The following is a 20,000-nucleotide window of genomic DNA, read 5'->3' on the forward strand; positions in this document are numbered from 1 at the left end:
TTGACAAGCTATTGCATTTTACTTTCAATTTATTGCCATATTTTTCATCACACTCATTGTTTTCTAACTGTCACTAAATTGTTCATTTTCTTAGTCGGTTACATCGGTAGACCTATTTACTGTTTATAAAGCAATATGCACTTACAGGTTTTGGAGATGGTTTGGGCTCTGAGGGTCGCATGTGCAAGTGGGTCATCATTGCTTGGAGACGTTCACGTTCTTTAGAAAGCTGTTAAGAAAGAGTGAGATCAGAAGCAGTTTAGAAATGACTGATACAGCTATTTTATCGCAGTGATACATCTTATCATTGAGCTTGTCTCAGTGTAATGATTCCTGCATATAAAAGTCTATGACAGTGGAAACTTATCTGTGAGGAAATGTAACTTTAGCTATGGAATAAAAAAAAAAAACCCTTTTATAACCTTCCTTATGTTAAAAGGTCAAAGAAAACAAATAACACTTCATCTTTTTGTCAATAAGAGAATTGAGGTCACAGTTGCCTCGACAGTAACAAGTTACTGAGACCATAAATTAGAAGGCCCACAGTGTCTCTTTAAAGTCCTGTGGACACTGTTAGGAATGGACTAGTGCCAACAGCTGTGAAAGGGGTGAAGGGTCCTCAAAGGGAAGTGCCTGCCAGGATTGTCTACACACTTCATCCTTTCCCACTGAGGTCCAGTTAGTGCCCCCTGCAATCTGCCATCATCAATCTAATTCAGTAGAGTGACAGAGACCAGGCAGTGTGAAATGTTGAACTCTGCCACTGAGTCGGCATCTACACTTGCACTGGGTCTCATTACAACTGATGGACCTTACTTTTCCATCAGTCAGACACAGCAAAAAAGAAAGAAAAAGGAAAGGAAAAAAAGGAATAATTGGTTACACTACAAGCAATGTCTTCAGTTGACCTGTTATGTTACATGATACCCTTTGTAAGTGGTAAACAAGTTTTCAAAAAGCCTTTTTTTTTACTACCTCCAAAAGAAAGCATGATGTTTTTTAAAAATGAGATTTTTATTTTCATGTATCTTCTCTGTTTCCTCATCTAAGGTAATAAAACATTTTTGTAACTCTCTGAGTCAAGATAAAACAAAAATGCTTTATAATTGTTTTTAAAGTTAAAAAATAACCAAGATAAATCTTGTTTTTAAAAAGTGAAGCCAATGGAATAAGTTGTTTGTCTAAATTTCTTATCTCAATGAAATGATGTAGAAGTTTGAATAAGAAAAATAATTCCATGAGATTAAAGGAGAACATTACAAGAGTAATGATACCTTATAAAATATATCCACTTTGCATTATGCTGTTATTTTCTGATGAGTTTCTTATTGTTTTGCGAAAGAGAGAGAGACAGAGAGAGACAGAGAGACAGAGAAAGAGATCGCGAGATTGCATGCATGCTTTCTTTAGTGTTGGTTCTTTCTTTTTTTTAGCTAAATTCAGTTTGAGTACTAAGTAGATAGAAGTGAAAAATTTATAAGATTAGGAAATAGCAGCATGTTGTTGGAAATTACAGTATAAGCATGTTTTGCATTACTCCTAGGTAAAAGGCAAGCAAGCAGTAGATATTTGGTCAGTGTAACTTGAATTAAAACAAAGCAGGAGAGAAAAGCTGCTTTTTTAGGGGGAGAGGGGGTGAAATTTAATATATCATAGATGACACTGTAAAGTCCCAAGGGAAAAAAATCAAGGTGAGCTCACATAAAATTTTATCCTTCATAATACCAATTCTAGTTGAGTTTTTGGTTGGTTTCTAAAAAGTATGGAAAACTACATAAGGCATTCTTGGTTTGGTACATTCAAATATCAAAATAAATTCTCACATTAAAAATTCACTTAGTTTTCATGATTTAAATTACAAAAAATTCCTTCAATTTTTATTATTAAATGTATCATCTTTCATGATTATTGGGTTTAAAAAGATATAGTAAGAGGCCTGAAAGACAACCCCCCCCCCCAAGAAAAAAAACCCCAACCCTTTCCAGTTGAAATTAAAACATTCAAAAATTGAGGTTGGAAAAATTTCAGTGTTAAATGACCATTTAACAAACCTGTATTTCTAACTGTTGCACAACTTGCATTTGCACCCGACACTGAGCAGTACTTCTGTCATCCAAAGCATGTTCATTGTTAAGGTGCCTAATTAAAAAAGAAAATCAAATGAAAATTTATCACTAAGCAATATCTTTGCCTCTCTTAATGTTCTTCTTTATTCTGTTCTGCACTCATATTGGTATAGACTTGTGCAGAAAAAATGAAGAACACTTCCAAAGCTAAAACTGAAAATTTAAATTGTGTTTAAATGCTTAGTAGATTTTAATATTAAAATACTTTTTAAAGTTAGGGAGTATGAATTCATAAGCCCATCAGTGATGACAAAAAATATTTTCTGGGCCAAATCTTTACTAACAGGTGAAATACTTGAAATTAGTTTATGTACTCAGAGTATTTTTTTTTAAAGAAAGACCTAAATAGATATCTTACAAATATACTAATCATAAGCATTATTTAATAGAACAGAGGAAATTCTTTATTTAGCTTGTTATGAAACAGTTCTCAAGGTTTATGAAGTTACTTATTGTCATTTTATTTCATAGGGATGTGATACGGCATAATGATTGCAAAAACCAGTACTTTTAAGATAGAAAGATTTATAGAAACTGAGTCATGCCAACAGTATTAGCTGAACTACAACACAGACTCTGGTAGTAGTAGTAATAATAATAGTAATATTTTGTTCAGAGTTTTCTACTTTGAAGAAATTTCTCTTGAATATCCTTTTCTATTTACCAAGTGGCAAAGTATGGAATATTCTAATTATCTTCCCTTCAATCTCTAATTGTATATAAAATTTTTGAATAAGTATTTTTGACAGTGTATTTTAGCCTATCATGACGTGTGTATAAGGGTATATATTATATATATTATACATTTATTTTAGAAATCCATTTAATGGTCTCTTAATGTACTAACAGTACTCTAGTACATCAACAACTCTCAATAAGTTAAGATCACACACACACACACACATACACACACACAAACATACACAGAGTCACACACTTACACATACACAGTATGCTGTATGCCTTTCAGTTCAGAAAGTTTTTAATACATTATTTATGTGGTACATTATCCTTCAGCATAATCAATCCTACAATGGCTGAACTAATGCATCAAAGTAGATGACAATCATATTGATGACCAAGGAGGATGTCGAAGGGCAATTTTTTCATTATTAAATGAGAGCACTTTTATTTGTATACATATTCAAGTTTAATAAAAATTGAGAAAATTCTGCTGAGCGCACGTGTCATGCCCCACTGTAGCCTTACTTATCTCACCTAGAAGTCATCCCTTCTTGAATCTCTGAGACTTTGTTTTTTGTACTTTTTTATTTTGATTTACATTAGAGTTGTTAAATATTATATCCCTCTATCACACTGTAAGCACTCTGAGGGAAGGAAATGTGTTGTCTTTCATCCTTTTAACTCCCCACAGCCCTTTATCAAGGGAGAGAATCTCCCTTTTCTCTTGCACAATGTAAGCATTTAATAAATAGCTTGAACTGTATCACCAAACTATTTAAATAAGGCAGATGCATAAGTAACAATGCATGGAGAAGAATGAAGATTATATTGTTAGGAAAGGTTTTAAAGAACTTGTTAGTTTCATTAGTGTTAAGTATTAAAATTTAAAATTTTCATCAATTAGAAACATGAGTTCTACCCTCCCATTTACTTTTACAAGTGAAACAAGTTTATTTTAAGCAAATTCTCACTGCCCACACCAACAAACCTCCATGTATCTTGGCAGATTTGTCAGTCTCAGCTCAGAAGAAATGTGGGACTCAAATAGCAAGGTCTAATAGGGCAGGACTAAGGTGCACTGTTAGAGTGCACAAGCAGGACTTTGCCTATACCTTTCCCTCTGTGTTCAGTGCCAGTGTTGCTTTGAACCCCAGTATAATGAGGGATAAAATTCACTCCCCATTTTTAAAAAAGAAAAATGGTATGTTAGAGGAAATCACACATTAGTTGATATTATAAAGATATCAGGCTAGCTAAGTCTCACTAATTAATAGGGCACGATATAGACTTAACCTACCTTCTCCCAGCTTTTCAGAATATTTATTAGTCTCAATCTTAAAACTTAAATTTAAAAATTCAGTAAATGTAATATTTTCTGTAAAAGATTGTGGTAACACATTTGGTTTTATTCTTTTTTTAATAAATAAAAGTATTTTATTATTTTCCAGTTACATATAAAGATAGTTTTCTGGTTTTATTCTTAAGAGCAAATATCATTGTAATCTTGTACTATATTTATTTATCTGAGAAGGCAAAAATGTAGTCTGCTATTAGGCGATATAATAAAGAGATAGGTTTCTGTGAAATGGCTATAGGCACATAAGAGATTTGTGGAAAGATATTAGGGTATGTCCTTAGTTAGTGAATATACCTGATCCTAAGTATTTCACATTTTAAGTCCAAAGTCCTTTGTAAAGAAGGTTGTTTTTTATTTTTTCACTTGTTTACTTTTTAGTGATAATCCATCATCCTATATTTAAAGGACTAAAAAAGTGCCAAATGTTTGCATTTATATGCTTAGGTCTTAGAGGCCTATTCAATTTATCTATGCAGCTTTTATTAGAATAGAGACTGTAGACTACAATAATAGTCAATGAGGTTTTGTCTTGATTGAATTTTTCAGTAGAACACAAAAGAACCTTGCCATTAAAATAGTCCTTTATTCTCCTGTATGAAGGCGAAAGGTTTTTAAAGTGTTGTGATGTTCAGTAATGAGCCTCTATCTAAATTATCATTGGTGACAAACTCACAAAGCACTTTTCGAGGACACATAGTTATGAAATGCCAGAGCTGCCACTTTCTTTCCTGTAATTATAGGCTAGCTTGCAGCCCTTCAATGATCATTTATAGAACAGCCTCCACTGGATTACTGAGAACTTGAAAAACACATACATACCTCTGCCACATCTCCCTTCTCCTTTCCTTGCTATTGTTTACCAGTGATATGTAAAATAATAGTGCCTATTCATTCCCCCTACTTAATTATGCCAATCAAAGTACAGAAATAGTGTCGGATATAAATACAATGCAATAAGACTAAATAAATAGGCTTAATATTAACATTAAATTATGAATTTATGTATTTATGACTATTTTGTGCCCGAATTATTCTCTTTTATGATTTTATAACTATCTCAGGTACTACATATTGCTGTTCAAAAATTCTCTATGATTTATAAATCAAGAATGAGATAATACTGAAAAATGAGAGGATTGGTGGATTTTCTCAGTCAGTGCCTAATTGCTGTTTCAAAATGCATATGCAAGGGGACATTTCATTAATCATTTAATCATGTCCCTTGCAGGAAGTTGGAACTAATGTTGCAAATACCCTTTTCATATGAATGCTCCATAATACTATCTTATGCATTTGATATATTGCCTATGTCATAAATTATAGCTGCTTCAAAAGGACCAAGTGGGGTTGTTATCCCTGAAGATGCTTGTTACAAAACCTTTATTAAGTTTTGTGGTTTTTTTTTTTAAACTTATTGCAAGTTCCATTTCACAGCTTCATACTAACCAACAATAATACTCTTTCTGATGGCAAAGGTCTGTAAATTACCCATGCAATCACTAACACCATTTCACAGACCTGTTCTACTTCTACTGGTCTGCTAACAAGGCGATTACACACAAATTACTGAATGCCTATGAAATATTTAAATGCATTCTACTCTACTATGCATTAATAAGAGCAAAGCAAGCTCTGGAATTCTGGTTAGCTCCAGTCCCTAATGTCCCCTAATGAGCCTCTTACTGTGACTGCAGTTCAAACAGAGAGGTGAAGAAAAAATGCAAAGGGTGCCTTCAGAAAGGCAGCACTGAACAAACATTGTGTGAGCCAGTTCTAATTTATGGGTCACTTTATAGGTATATTGATTTTTGTTTTCAAAATGGAATAAATGATGTGGTCGACTGACGTTCTTTCAAAACTGCATGAATCTGTGTGTGTGCCAGGTGTCGGACATGCACTTGGAAAAGTGTAAATAGGCAGTCATCTTCTTTCTAAAAACAATTAAGCAAATGTTTCAGGATGCCCAAGAAACAGGGAAGGTTCCTTTCAAATTATCTACCACACAGTTTCTGTTACTTGAAGATTTTAAGGATGTGAATTTATATGCTAACTTCAGTTGCATATTACAGATTATCAGTTCAATTTTAACCTCTGGAATTTCAAATTCCTTTAAAGTTAGAACATTTTAAAAGCCAAAATGGGATCAGCTTTAAATCTAAGTATGTCAGAGAATGTTTTAACAAAATGTTTCACTTGCATATCACTGGTGTTTGATTTATTTTGCATCAAGCTTTTTATGTTTAAACACTGACAGGAGTTTAAATACAAAATGTTAGCTGTCACTATTCATTTAGCTGATTATGTGAGATGCCTTAGTTTTGAAAGATGGTGGCACTGTCACCAAAAGAAACAACATTCTGACAAGTTCAAAGAATGCCTTCTTGAGGTCATAATTTTGTAGCCATGCTGCCTAGTCAAAGACAAAGAAATAGACAATACAGACTAAGTAAGAGCACAATTTTGAGAGAACCAGTCAGCTGAAAGGGGAAAAAAAGATCATGTGAAGTTCCATTTAAATGACTATTTCTTTTCTTGTGTCTTTTTAATTATTCTTTGGGCAACATCAGGTCAGTAGTGGTGGAGAAGGTTGGGTTAAAAGGCAGACAGTATTACTTTTAAACTTAATTTTCTTGTCTTTTTATACAGACTTAGTTTATTCTTATTGGTCAACTGATGCATCTTTAACAAACATATTTTTACTGACACTAACCATTTTGTGTCTTTAAAAGAAAACATTACCTATCGTTGTGGTGGAAACCATGTTTTGTTTTCTAGCGTCTGCTGTGTTCAGGTTAAAGAACACTTGTCTGCTGACTGGAATGTGATACTGTAAACCTTTTGGTTTAAGCTCTAAAAGTCAAATCCATCTACACTCAACTGACTTAGGTCCAATGGAATGATAATTAATTTTGCAGACAAAATACACTGAACTTTTCTCATATATTATTACACTTTGACATTTATAAGACAGTAATGAAGGACTACTATTAAATGCTTTTAGTGATCTACTGGGATCCTCCTCACTTAGTGACCAGAAAAATGGTTAGCTTCTGTCAACACCTGCTTTATAGTAAAATTCCAAAATATTCATAAACAGTTTGGGGAGCCTCTTAATTGACTTTTTGCATCACCTAGTAGATTTTTTTTCTCCAAAAAAACCCAACAAAATTCTTGTCTTTATCCTTATAGTTATATAAGCATATATGCATATTTATATATTATATATGCCTACAGTCTAGGCAGTAACAATCACCACATACATAGGAATACATTTCACCAAATCGCATTTTATTCATATTGGGTTAAAAAGATAAAGGAACTAAACAGATTTGGCTCAAGATACAGTCTGAGAATAAGGACTGAGACTTCTCCATATTCTCTACAATTGCACATTGTTTACCAACATGAAGTAAAATACAACAATTAATGATGAAAAGTTTTCTGTTTTAAAGGGAATAATAGATAAAAATATCTCAAACTAAAAGGAGATGGAAGTTTATATAAAGTATGAATTGTTTCTACTTGGTTAAGGTAAGCAATAGTTCTTTTAGAATTATTTAAGGACAATAATACTTAGTTGAAATCAATTTATGAGACTACCCTTAGGGTAAACAAAAACCAAGATAGGAAAACCTTACATTGGTAGCAGTCATCTACTGTAAGTTATTCTTCTCTTTATTCCAAATCCTTCCTGTTATTATAAAAGTGAAGCAAAGCCACTGTTTTTTAATCCTCTTTCTCAGATGCCTCTGCACAGTTGAGTTTCAACCCTCCCCCACCCTCCCATCACCACGACCACAAAGCTTCTAGGTAAACTATTTTCTGAGCATAGATGTTATAATTCACTTCATAAGCCACAATCTCTTCAAACTTCTCATAAGCATGTCACAGGCAACCATAGCACTGGATTTGGAGAACATATCTCATTAATATTTCATTTCAGGACAGTTTACTTGCATTAACTATACTAACATAGGTTATCACACTGCTTCGAGTCAGGGAACCTAAAATATTATAACAAAGAATGGACTAGGAGCAAGGCCTTATAAACTGCAGCCATTAGTTCTGTCATCCTATAAAGTTAATGGATTGGAAAGAAATGGTCAGTCTATGGACTAAAAGTTGAAATTTAATTGAAAGGAAATGTTTTTTAATTGTAATGGGGTTTTCATTGGCATGAACATGAAAAAAGTAGAATGAATGCTAAAATGAGGGTGCACATTGCACATGTTAGGAGCAGTATAAAATGAGTAAATACACAAGATACACAACAATCCTTCAACTTTTCCAAATATAGTAATTTTAAAAAGAAAATCAAATTGCAGGAAAGATACACATTTTCTCTAAAAGGTTTCTTTTGGATTCTGCCAGAAGGAAAAACACAGGGTGCTGAAATAAATGATGAGTGGGATGTTTCTATGATGTGCTCTCTCTCTCATTTTAGTGTGACTTAGGGAAGCAGTAGTGAAATTTTTCAAAATGGATAGTTTGACTGGGAATTGTAACAGGAAATATGATTGGATGAATCTCCCAAATACTTGCCAAAGAATTAGAAGCCCTATAGTTTGGATATATGAAAGTATTCGTAAAAACCAATTCTTTCTGGACACATCAACGTTTTATGCTTAGGACAAGAAATTCTATTTGATACTGAATCATCTTTTGATATTTACACAAAATACCTCTCTCCAAATAGAAATCACAAATCAAAATACTTTTGGTGAAATAGCACTGAGATCTTTTAAAATAAAAGTGCCTTCTTCCAAAGAATGTCTTTTAAAAAGAATGACAGAGAAAGTCACTAGATTTAGAAGGCCTTTTTCTCCTAATATCCCAAAGAGGAGGAAAGAGTTAAAAAATGCCTAGCTCAAGCCTTACTGTACTTCAATTCTAAAGTTATTATGATGCTGAGCGCTTGTGGCTTGTTGTTAAGGTGCTCTTGCTCTATACCCTGTAGTCGACCATTTGTAAACACATCTTTTTGATGTTTCTGCCAACATCCTGGCAACAAAGCAGTGCAATTTCAAATGAGCTAATTAACTTAATTGTTGATGAAGCATGAAACAGTTCATTCACCCTGTTAGCTGCACCATGACAACATAAGAGACTCAGCCTGTGAAGTTACTCATCTCCATAAGCTTATCTGTAGCTTTCCATGTAGATCTTCTGTGTGCTGAAAATGGACATGTAGAAAAGCTCTCCAAAATTCATCCTTTACCTCTTAATAGTCATAATTGATGCTTTTTAAAAGAAAAATCACAATGTGTAAAAATTCTTTATTTACAAATATTTTGATCTTAAGCTACCAGAGAAGTTGTATAATCTACTGCTCAAAGTCTACCTTTTTAAAATGATTGTGTCAGCAACAAGTAGAACCTTTAACATAATCCTGTTGTTTCTTCACTCAGCTAGTCATTCAACTAGTCAGCTTGCTTAATTGCCTAATTTGTGATTGTAGTTTTCTGAATTTGAAATGATGTCATCACAAGCCTGACCCACCAGGAAATTACAGGATTCTTAAGAAAGTTTAATGAAATGAAAATAAAATGTGCTGCTATAATTCCCCCATGTGAGAACTTACGGACTATCCTGAAAACATACATAACATCTCTGATATTTTTTCATGGAATTCCTATGCAAAATTTGAAAATTAAAAGGAAAGCTTTTCATATGAATTGCATCTTTTTCAAAATTAATGACAACATTTAGAGGTAAATGGAAAGAGAATGCTCCTTCTGAAAGCCCTAGAAGTTTTTAATATTTAGTAGAGGATGATGACTTTGACATGGTTAATGGCCATGACTTTCCAGTGGTTAAAAAAAAATACACAATTTGTGTAATTCTTTATAGTGAGTTTTTTACTTTCTACCTTTGTTTTTCCTTAAATTTAGCAAATAACCTACCCAAGAAAGAAAAAGAAACCTACTTTAAAAACTGTCCAAAATCTTCACAAATGCTTTCACAGCCAGGCCATTTGCAAACTCCATGGCCATAGAGCGTATGAGAGGCCCCAGTCTCCTCATGTGATGAGCTGTAGCAAAAGAAACAGCGTCAGATTCATCTCAGAAGCCATAATCGTTGGAGGCTGCTAGCGCCTGTCAGGTTACGATCAGTGACAAACAGGTCAAAACAGGTCAATTCAGCTCAGAGTAGTCAGAAAAATTTAATCGTTCTATTGAATAGTTCAACTGCCAAGGCTAGATGATGTTCCAATTAGAGAAGAAATAGAGCCAAAGATGACTGTTAATAAAGGATGAAAAACTAAGATGACTGTATAATACCATATGCTAATTCTGCCATATGACCTTAATGTAACATTTTACCTATAAATAAAAAAAATATATTCAGTTGTGGTCAAGTTAACACACACACACACACACACACACACACACACACACGCAGACCCAGAAACATATATTTAAGTAATACATATGTTACTATAAAATATTTGTTACATTCTACTACAAAGAGATACACACACCTTTTAGATAATATAAATTGTTTCATATTATGTGTGTTTATCTTATATCTATTAGTTACAAATGGCTTTTTAAAAATGGATTCCATTTTGGAAAAGAGTATATTATCTTTATATAATTACAAAGGACTTTTTCATCACTAAGAATATCAACTACAGAGCCTAGAGAAATCACCCAACTTCACTAATGTGAAATCATCAAATTAATCTCAATTAAAACAACAACATGAAAGCATTCAGTTGGAGGCCATCTTACAAAAACTAATCAGGAAAAAAATGCTGTCTACCCAAAGAAGAACTTGAGTTAGTCTCAATTTATAATTTATTACTAAAAGTAGTACAAAAATTAAATCCTATTTCTTTGGGGGGAGATCAAAAATTTGTTACAATTATCCTTAAAATATTAAAATATCAGATTATTCTCAAACTAGTTTAACTACTAAATATGTTTACTGTTGCCATAATAGACACATCAGCCATTTAATTAGTTTGCTAAGAAATTTAAAATTTCTGTTTATAACTAGAAAAGATTTTAAGGCCAAACAATATTTAAACTGACATTTAAAAATAAATTTTAAAGTAACTTGAGACAACCTATAAATATGTAACAGCTAACAGAAGCTGATGGAACTATGTGTGTTACCTTACGTTATGACTGTTTTTACAGAACCAAAATAAAGTAGAAAGTTGAAAAATTATCCATTAACAGTAATCAGCCCTAGTAACATCCTCTTGAAAATATTTTTCTTTCACACTAATTTTTTTCATGGTTAAATTATTCATACAGTGCTTTTAACTCTATGTTAAAGTTTTTACATGGTTTTCATTGTAATTATAAGCAGATTATTTTCTTATAAATCATGTCTTAATTTACACATGCAAACAAAACCACACCCATATCCATGAAAATATTCTTAATATATATTAAAAGGCATCTATGTTATTTCTATTTCATATATACTTTAAAAACTGTTCAACTATTTTTAAGTTTACAAAACTATAAATATAGGTATATATATATAGGTATATAGCCTTATTAGTTTAAATTTGTGTATGTATGTATGTACAAAACAAACATGGTTGCAAATCTCTCATAGCAAAGAATATTAAAGCGGCTCACAGTACTTTAGTCTTAAAATTCCTTTAGAAAAGAAATCCTGATTTACAGTTAGTTTGGAATTTTTTTTTCTGTTGACAAAATACCTACATCTAATATCTTGCCTGTAGGTCTTTTACCTTTTTTTAAAATAAAGAAAAATAGTTTACACAATTCATTGGGGTGTATTTATTTCTTCCAACTCTACATTTTGGCATTAAGAAACTAGTTTTTATTTTTAGTTTTAACAATGAAAAAACTAAAGCTTTGTGATAAGCACAGTAGAAATCCCATCAGAATTACCTGTCTCTCCTTGCATTTAGAACTGAAGACTGTCCATTCACTATAGAATGATGAGTTATTGGTGGTGATGCTTTGGAAGTGGTGGAGGAGGTAGTAGAGGAGGAATTGTTAGTAGTGAGGTCTAGCCCTCCATGTTTAATGCCATTGTCTTCCATACTGTGAACTCCAGTCACTTCTTTCCATAACTGCTGAATCTCAGCAGGACTTAAGCCAGCTATAAAAAGAAGGAGAGCCCCACTGATATAACAAAAGAAAAGTTTCATATAATGAGCTCAATGTTATTAATGGATTAATGCCAACAGTAAAGTTGATACTTACTTCCCTGTACAATCAATATGTTTAAAAATCATTTTACTCCATCAGTACATAGTAAATCTAATTACCTTTCTTCCCAGTATTTTTTATTGAAGACCATCAATTATAATATAGTTAAAATCATTTTTATGGTATGACTAAGGGGCAAAAAAGAAGTTTGGTTCAAAAAGTAATTATTGGGGGCGGCCAGGTGGCGAAGTGGATAAAGCACTGGCTCTGGATTCAGGAGTACCTGAGTTCAAATCCGGTCTCAGACACTTGACACTTACTAGCTGTGTGACCCTGAGCAAGTCACTTAACCCCCATTGCCCCGAAAAAACAAAAAAAACAAAACCCCAATAATAACAACAAAAACAAACAAACAAACAAGTAATTATTAAAAATTCATAAAAGATTTTGATTATCATCACTAACTGGTATTTTTTTTAAAAAAGAGATGAACTAAGAGTGATTAGGAAATATTCCTTAATCAGAAATGAAAGGGGTAAGAAAAAATGGAGATCACAATTATAACCCAGACATTGTTTTTCTTTTCAGATTAAAATTCTCCTGCCCCCCCCCCCCCAATCCATTCTGTTTCTACTATGTGAAAACTAAAGAGGAGGCCTGGTTATTATCTGGGCCTTTCAGTAACAACAGAATAAGTAAACCAGAAAAATGTCTTGCACTTTTATTGGGATTCAGGTAGCCAATAAAACCATCTTCATGTAGTTAAGTAAAGTACACCTAATTTTTCTTCTAGTTTTTCTGATTTCATTCTGTGTCATTTCTTTTTTGGGGGTGGGTGGGGCAATAAGAGTTAAGTGACTTGCCCAGAGTCACATAGCTAGTAAGTGTCAAGTGTCTGAGGTCAAATTTGAACTCGGGTCCTCCTGACTCCAGGGCTGGTGCTATATCCACTGTGTCACCTGGCTGCTCCTCCCTAATTTTTTATATAGATTAAGACAAACTATTTTCCTCCAAAGCTTGCATCAAGGGGAGTCCAACTTTCCCTTCTTATCAGGTTGCCCTAGCTAGAACAGGTACTAAGGACTACTCTTTCCCTTCCCTGCTCCAGATACCCTCAGCCCTCAAACTTTCTGCCAATGTTTTTCCCTCCTAAGTTACTTTTATCTCCACACTTGTCAGAGGGAAATCAGAATATCCTCTTCATTCCAACCCTGGATCCATTCCCCCCTTCGTAATGGTGGTGAGCTGCTCCTATGAGATATACACTTCATGTATTTTAAGGATTGGAAGGCTTTGCCACCTGCCCTATTGTGGTATATCTAAGACCTCCAGGATATGCTGTCTACCCTGCAGCTGACCATACCTACATGTGTTGTTTTCCCTGAAGAATCCTTTAGGGCAAGGGCTGTCTTTTTCTATTTATATCTTCACTGCTTAGCATTGGGCTAAAGTAAGACCATAATAAATGCTTTGAAATTATTTTTTCAATGGCTAATTTAGAAACTGATTTGGTCAAACAACTTCTGTAGGATTTAAAAGCAGGAAAAAATTCTACAGGCAATGAAATGAACACAGAGACAAAATGAGAATATGGCTGTTTCTATACATATAGGACCTTAAACTCCTCATCAGCAGAATCTACCTATCTTGATGTTGTATATGATTGAAAGTTATCATTGGAATGATTTTGCGATCTTGAGTATATATAGCATGATCTGAAACATTCAAAAGACAGAAAAACCAGATTTCCAAAGGGCTTTTGAAAAAAAGCAACGAATTTCCATATGATCTTAGTAAAAAAAAAATCCTTGTTATCTATGCTAAAAATTACAACTGAACAAAGACTGCAAAACAACGTGAAAATATATATATTAATATTATATGCATAATACTTATGCAGTATGTATATGGTCTTTGAAGAGGTATACAGAAAATTATTTTTGTGGGAAAGAAAATCTACTTTGACCTGACATCCAGCTAATATGCAGCAAAACTTTTGTTTGAATTATGTGACTATGATCTTGACTGCCTACTTCCCCTTTCTGACTAATGCAAGCAATTGCAACTAAGTAATTTTAATTTACTTAAAAAGGACAATTGTATAATAATCAAAATGTGAAATTCTCAAAACTATAACAACCAATTTCTCATTATTACTGATGATTATTTTCTTAAATTTTAGAACTGGCAGAATAATTATAAGAAGTGTGGCCACTGTTAGATTTTAGTAAAACATATGAATGTGAATAAACTAATAATCTGAGCAATGGCTCAGAAGTGTTAGGTATTCCCAGCATGTAGCACAGTGCTTTGCACACAGTGATTGTTTTAAGAAATGGTTATTGAATAAGTGAATGAATGAATTCTAAAGAAATTGATGAAGCTAAATAACCTGATAAAACAAGACATGCGTAAAGGGTACTTCAGATCATGTAACTCCTGTCTATGCTCACAGGTATTTATTGTATCATCTTAATATCAGTATTTCTGGTGTTGATATAAATATTTTTACACAGATGAGGAAGCTTCTGATACTATATGTAGCACAGATAGAAACATACACATATATACACAGATATATGTGTGTGTGTATATATATATATATATGTAAAATATTTGAGTCATTTTTTATATTCATGTGATTTACTACAGCTTCCCAAAATCAACAGTATAATTAATTTCACATAATGATTAATTAAGCCACAATTAAAACTGACTTATACACTACTCACACCCACCTGGGTTCCAAGTGTGGAAGTTATATGACCATGAGGTACAAACAATCTAAGGACATTGTTTACTGAGTAAGGTCAACAGCTAATAAATGGTAAGTGGTAGTAATACAATTAACATGAGTTAGACTTTTCATTATTTCCAATTTAAATTTATTGGGTAATAACTGTTCACGTCTTGGTTAAATGATTCTGTGTCACTCCCAGGGACTATGCAAGTTACCAGTATTAATAAACTCAGGTTTTGTTTCCAAAATGGATGAAATGCTTAGTTTGTTTTTACTTACTTTTCAAAGGTTTCTACTTTAAATTCTATTGCAAATTAGTCTTGATTACTATCATGTTTTTTATAGTATGCTGTCAAAGTACTACAGATAAAGTAGGTACTATCTACAGAATCTGATAAATCAATGATTGAATCTAACTTAATCTGGTTCAGTATGGGTAGAAAGGTAAATGGAAGAGAGGACTATAAATGACCTCAGGAGGAGATTATTTTAATAACATTAGCAATAATGTATTTTACCTTATTACCTAACCCTTCCCTTGAGATATGATGTTTGTAGATAAAAACTTAATAAGTCAAAATGAATGTTTTTGATTGTTAACTGAAATTAGTGAACATCATCACATCTGATTTTTTTCAATTAATCTATATTATTCCATTTCATGAGTTTTCAATGGGAAGACACAGAAGGGTGAAAGGAACTAAAGAATTAATTTAGCCCAGTTTTTCAAGGACAGGAGTTTATCTTATCAATTTTAGATAACTATTTTGTAAAAGTGTATAGCAAATGAGTTTACTAAGTCTTACATATGAATTAATTTAGAATATGGATAAATAATGCTTAGTATCTTAAAATTTTTTTGCTACAATTTACATATATTTCTTTGTATTCTATTGTCAATGAAGATGAAGAATAATTTATTTTTATCACTATCCTTGATAGTTTTGATGACTGCTTGGAGAGATCTTCCTTAGGTTGAGTCATTTTTGACTTGTTTGTCTCCATTACCGGCATGATCAATTAAAGGTACTTTTTCTTTTCAAGAATAGAGTAACTCTAGGAGAATTACTCATTGATTCTTTCATGTAACGTTACAGATATAAACCTGATATCAGAATATGTCATTAATTCAGACTCCACAAATTTAGATTTTTGATGATGATGATGATGATAACAGACAATTATATAGTACTTTGTGGTTTACGAAGCACTTTACATACATTATCTCATCTGCTAAGTTGATTCAGACATGGTATATGTAATCACAGAATATTAGAACTGGGAGAAACCTCAGACATTATTTAGTTCAACCCTTTCATTTTAGAGGTGAGGAAACTGAGGGTAGAGAAGTGAAATGATTCTCTGAAATAATTTCTGGGCTCTTTCTTTAGAGGAGTAATCTTATCTAAAATTGTTAGCTTTTTTAAAGAAAAAAACAAGAAAGTACTTCAGTTTTTGAGTCCAGTACTTATTTTTTAATTACAAAACTTGGACTTTTTTATACATAAGTACATAATGAATCACAATGGTTTTTAAAAAGAATTAACTGCCCTTATTTTATTTATCTGATCGTATAGGTTCTTTTGAATAAGTACCTTATTTGGAAATCATAAAACTATTTCTTCAGATGTATTTTTGCTGTTGGACTGGCCTCCATCCAATTACTCTGAATCAATGAGATTTTTTACTATATTATTTGAATCTTCTGCATTTATGTACATTTTGAATTTATATTAAGTTTGAGAACCACTAACCCCAGCCTCCTTCCATTCATATGCCTCCATAGAGTATGTGAGAGGCACTGTCAAAGCAATGTAGTATTATTTTCTTTTATTTGTCAACAATTCAGTTCTTCCATGTGCTAGCTGAAAACATTATCCTGTTTTCAAGCATACTGTCTATACCTGTTAGGCCAAGTTATTAATTAAATTATTTCTAAAACTAGAAAGAGCACGGGAATTAACAGACCTGCCCAAGACTTGCCACTAACTAGTTTTTAAATTTTAGGCGATATGTTTCTTTGGGCCTCTTCTACCCCATAATAACTTATATATTCACAGGAATAGATGTTTTACTTGTATTATTAAGATGAAATTTCATGTTCAAGAACACACACATACACACAGTTCCATCATCTGATTTTAAAAACCTATTACAGGGGCAGCTAGGTGGCGAAGTGGATAGAGCACCGGCCTTGGAGTCAGGAGTACCTGAGTTCAAATCCGGCCTCAGACACTTAACACTTACATGTGTGTGACCCTGGGCAAGTCACTTAACCCCAATTGCCTCATTAAAAAAATTAATAAAATAAAATAAAAAAGCTATTACATAGTTTAAAGAATTCATGTTAGTTTCCTTTCATACACCTAGCCAACATGTTTGGGCTATGCATATTTTGACCATGTCAAGCTAATAATCATTTAAGAATCAGAACATTAAGAAATTATTCTGAGTGTTATTTATTTTATCTCTTTAATTTATATTTAGCAATCCTTTCACTCTTTAGATTATCATCATCATCATAACTTTAATATAGTACTTCTTAAAAGTACTTTCTTTTGGGGCAGCTAGGTGGCACAATAGATAAAGTACCAGCCCTGGATTCAGGAGGACCTGAGTTCAAATCCAGCCTCAGACACTTGACACTTACTAGCTATGTGACCCTGGGCAAGTCACTTAATCCTCATTGCCCCCCCCCCCCCATAAGTACTCTCTCTCAAAACCCCCAAATATATATGTATGTGTACATGTGTATATACATCTATAGTTTATGTATGTGTGTATATGTGCATATATATACACATACATATATACACACACATATATGCATTTATAGTTTGATCATAATAGGAATATGCCTTTGCCTCAACGAGAATTTCTTGTCTACACAGAGGGGATGTCCAGAGTGAACTAAATAGCTTTAGATTCTTTGGTAGCAGGAGGCAGTGTCGGGTAGTGCATAGAGCATTGGTCTTGGAATCAGAAATACAGGAGTTGAAGGCCTGCTTTTGACACACTCACTGCAATTGTAACCACAAACAAGTCAATTAGCCTTTCATTGCTTCAGTCAGCTAAGACTTAAATTCCAGGGAAGATGCTGATCTGCATTAGTGGAAGAAATTTGGACATGGTAAGTTCTCTCCACTGATGAAATCGCAGATCTGAGTTTAAAAAAAAAAGTCTGGTTTACAACTACAACACAAAATAATGTATTGAACCATCATGTTACAAGGCTTTAGAGTGTGTAAGCTGTATGTATGTGTACAAAACAAACAACAAGATAACTGAAGCAGAGGCTGGTGAGGAATCAGTGTGACAGTGAATTTTCATTTTTCAGTGTAGAAATGAAAAGTTCTCCTATGAGAGAGTAAATATCACCTTCAAATGTTTGAAGCCATAGTGAAATATCATAACCAAGTAGGAACACTATTGTGTTGTAATAAGACAATTATCAATTAACCAACCAAAAATAATTTATTAAAATTTATTAATTCTCTACTGTGTTGTCCAGGTAAAACAAAGTAAGGAATTAATAATACACACGAAATACTAAATTACTTAGATAATTGAGGGGAAAATGGTCTTTGGTATGTACATATCTGTTTTAGGAATAATCTAATTTCTCTACTTTTGTGTGTATGTGTGTGTGTTTAAAAAGATAGCAGTAAGAATAAAGGCTGAGGAGTTTTCTTGGTTATAAATAGAGTTTTATAAATACAGGTTTCATATTTAAAGACACAAATCCCATGTTTTTATGCTGCATTTATGTAAAACTAGCAGCCAGAAGAGCATCAAAATGTTTTAATTAGCCCAGTTCATTATAGCTAATCTATTTGAGGAAACCTGAACTAGATTTATTTTCTCTGAGTTACTTGGTACACCTGGCATTAAGGCAATCCATGGTGAAAGAAGACAACAAGGTTCTTCATATTTGATCATTAGGACAAGTGATGCTGATCTAGCACGTTTCAAATATATCAATTATTTTATCTTGCATTAAAAATGCAAGATGTTCCTTATTAGCTGTGTGACCCTGGGCAAGTCACTTAACCCTCATTACCCTGCAAACAAAACAAACCAAAACCAAAACCAAAAATAAATGCAAGATTTTCTGTGGCATCTTGGTTTGTTTTTTAATTCAGCACATTTATCACACTTTCCCCCCTCATGAACTTCATAACTCTTAGTATTTAGTGGAAATAGGGGACAAATCGGGAGGTGAAACCAGCTTTATTGTAATTACAGACTAAAACCAAGAGTAAGACAATCATATTCTTATTTTACATGAATCACATCACTGTTTAAATCAGAAAAACTCCAAGATGTCCAACAGGCTTATTATGTAAAAGCATGTTGGGAGTGTCTATCAGAATTAGAGTAAGGGAGGGAGAAGAATGTTATATATATTTCTTAAAATGTTAACATGCTGGATTCTAATGTAAAAATCAAATTTAAGTTTCTCAAAAGAAGGATGAAATCGATTTTGATATGTAAATCTGTGATCTTGTTACTTACTAGTCACTATTTCTATATTTCAATGAGTTGCATATTTTGAATAGTATGATTTCCTAATGTGATTAATTCTTGGTTAATGGATAGGGATCTAAAGCTAGGAAATTCTTTAGCATCTAACAGGTCAAATTTCATTATAACAAACTGTTGTAATGAAATCCCTAAATAATAAATACTATAAGCTCTAATTCATGGCACACTGATTTAAAGCAATATTTGTTCAGTTGAAATTTGTATATAATACAGGTATCTTACATACCCCCAGTGAAGTGTTATTTTACCTATATGACCCAAGTTTAAGAAGTTCAAGGGATTAAATTTGTCATATTTTTAAATTAAAAACTCCTTTTCTAAACCTAAGTGGTTAGGAATAAAAACTCTGTGTAAATTAACATAACTCATGTTTATCTAGCATTTTGATGTTTGTGTTATGGCAACAG

At 32.7% G+C, this 20,000-nt stretch overlaps 1 protein-coding gene across 4 annotated transcripts in view; it reads right to left on the reverse strand.

Moving 5' to 3' along the window:
• The window catches only part of FOXP2 (forkhead box P2), a 693,998-nt gene that overhangs the window by 40,538 nt on the left and 633,460 nt on the right, over window positions 1-20,000 (reverse strand). For all 4 annotated transcript variants that reach the window (XM_043967104.1, XM_043967102.1, XM_043967103.1 and 1 more), the window contains 4 exons: window positions 12,045-12,258; window positions 10,094-10,198; window positions 2,052-2,139; window positions 146-229 (listed from right to left, as the gene is read on the reverse strand). In XM_043967104.1, the coding sequence (XP_043823039.1) occupies window positions 146-229; window positions 2,052-2,139; window positions 10,094-10,198; window positions 12,045-12,258 (491 nt within the window). The remainder of the gene's footprint in view (window positions 1-145; window positions 230-2,051; window positions 2,140-10,093; window positions 10,199-12,044; window positions 12,259-20,000) is intronic.

The sequence above is a fragment of the Dromiciops gliroides genome, chromosome 5 (genome assembly GCF_019393635.1).
Source record: "Dromiciops gliroides isolate mDroGli1 chromosome 5, mDroGli1.pri, whole genome shotgun sequence".
NCBI lineage: Eukaryota > Metazoa > Chordata > Mammalia > Microbiotheria > Microbiotheriidae > Dromiciops > Dromiciops gliroides.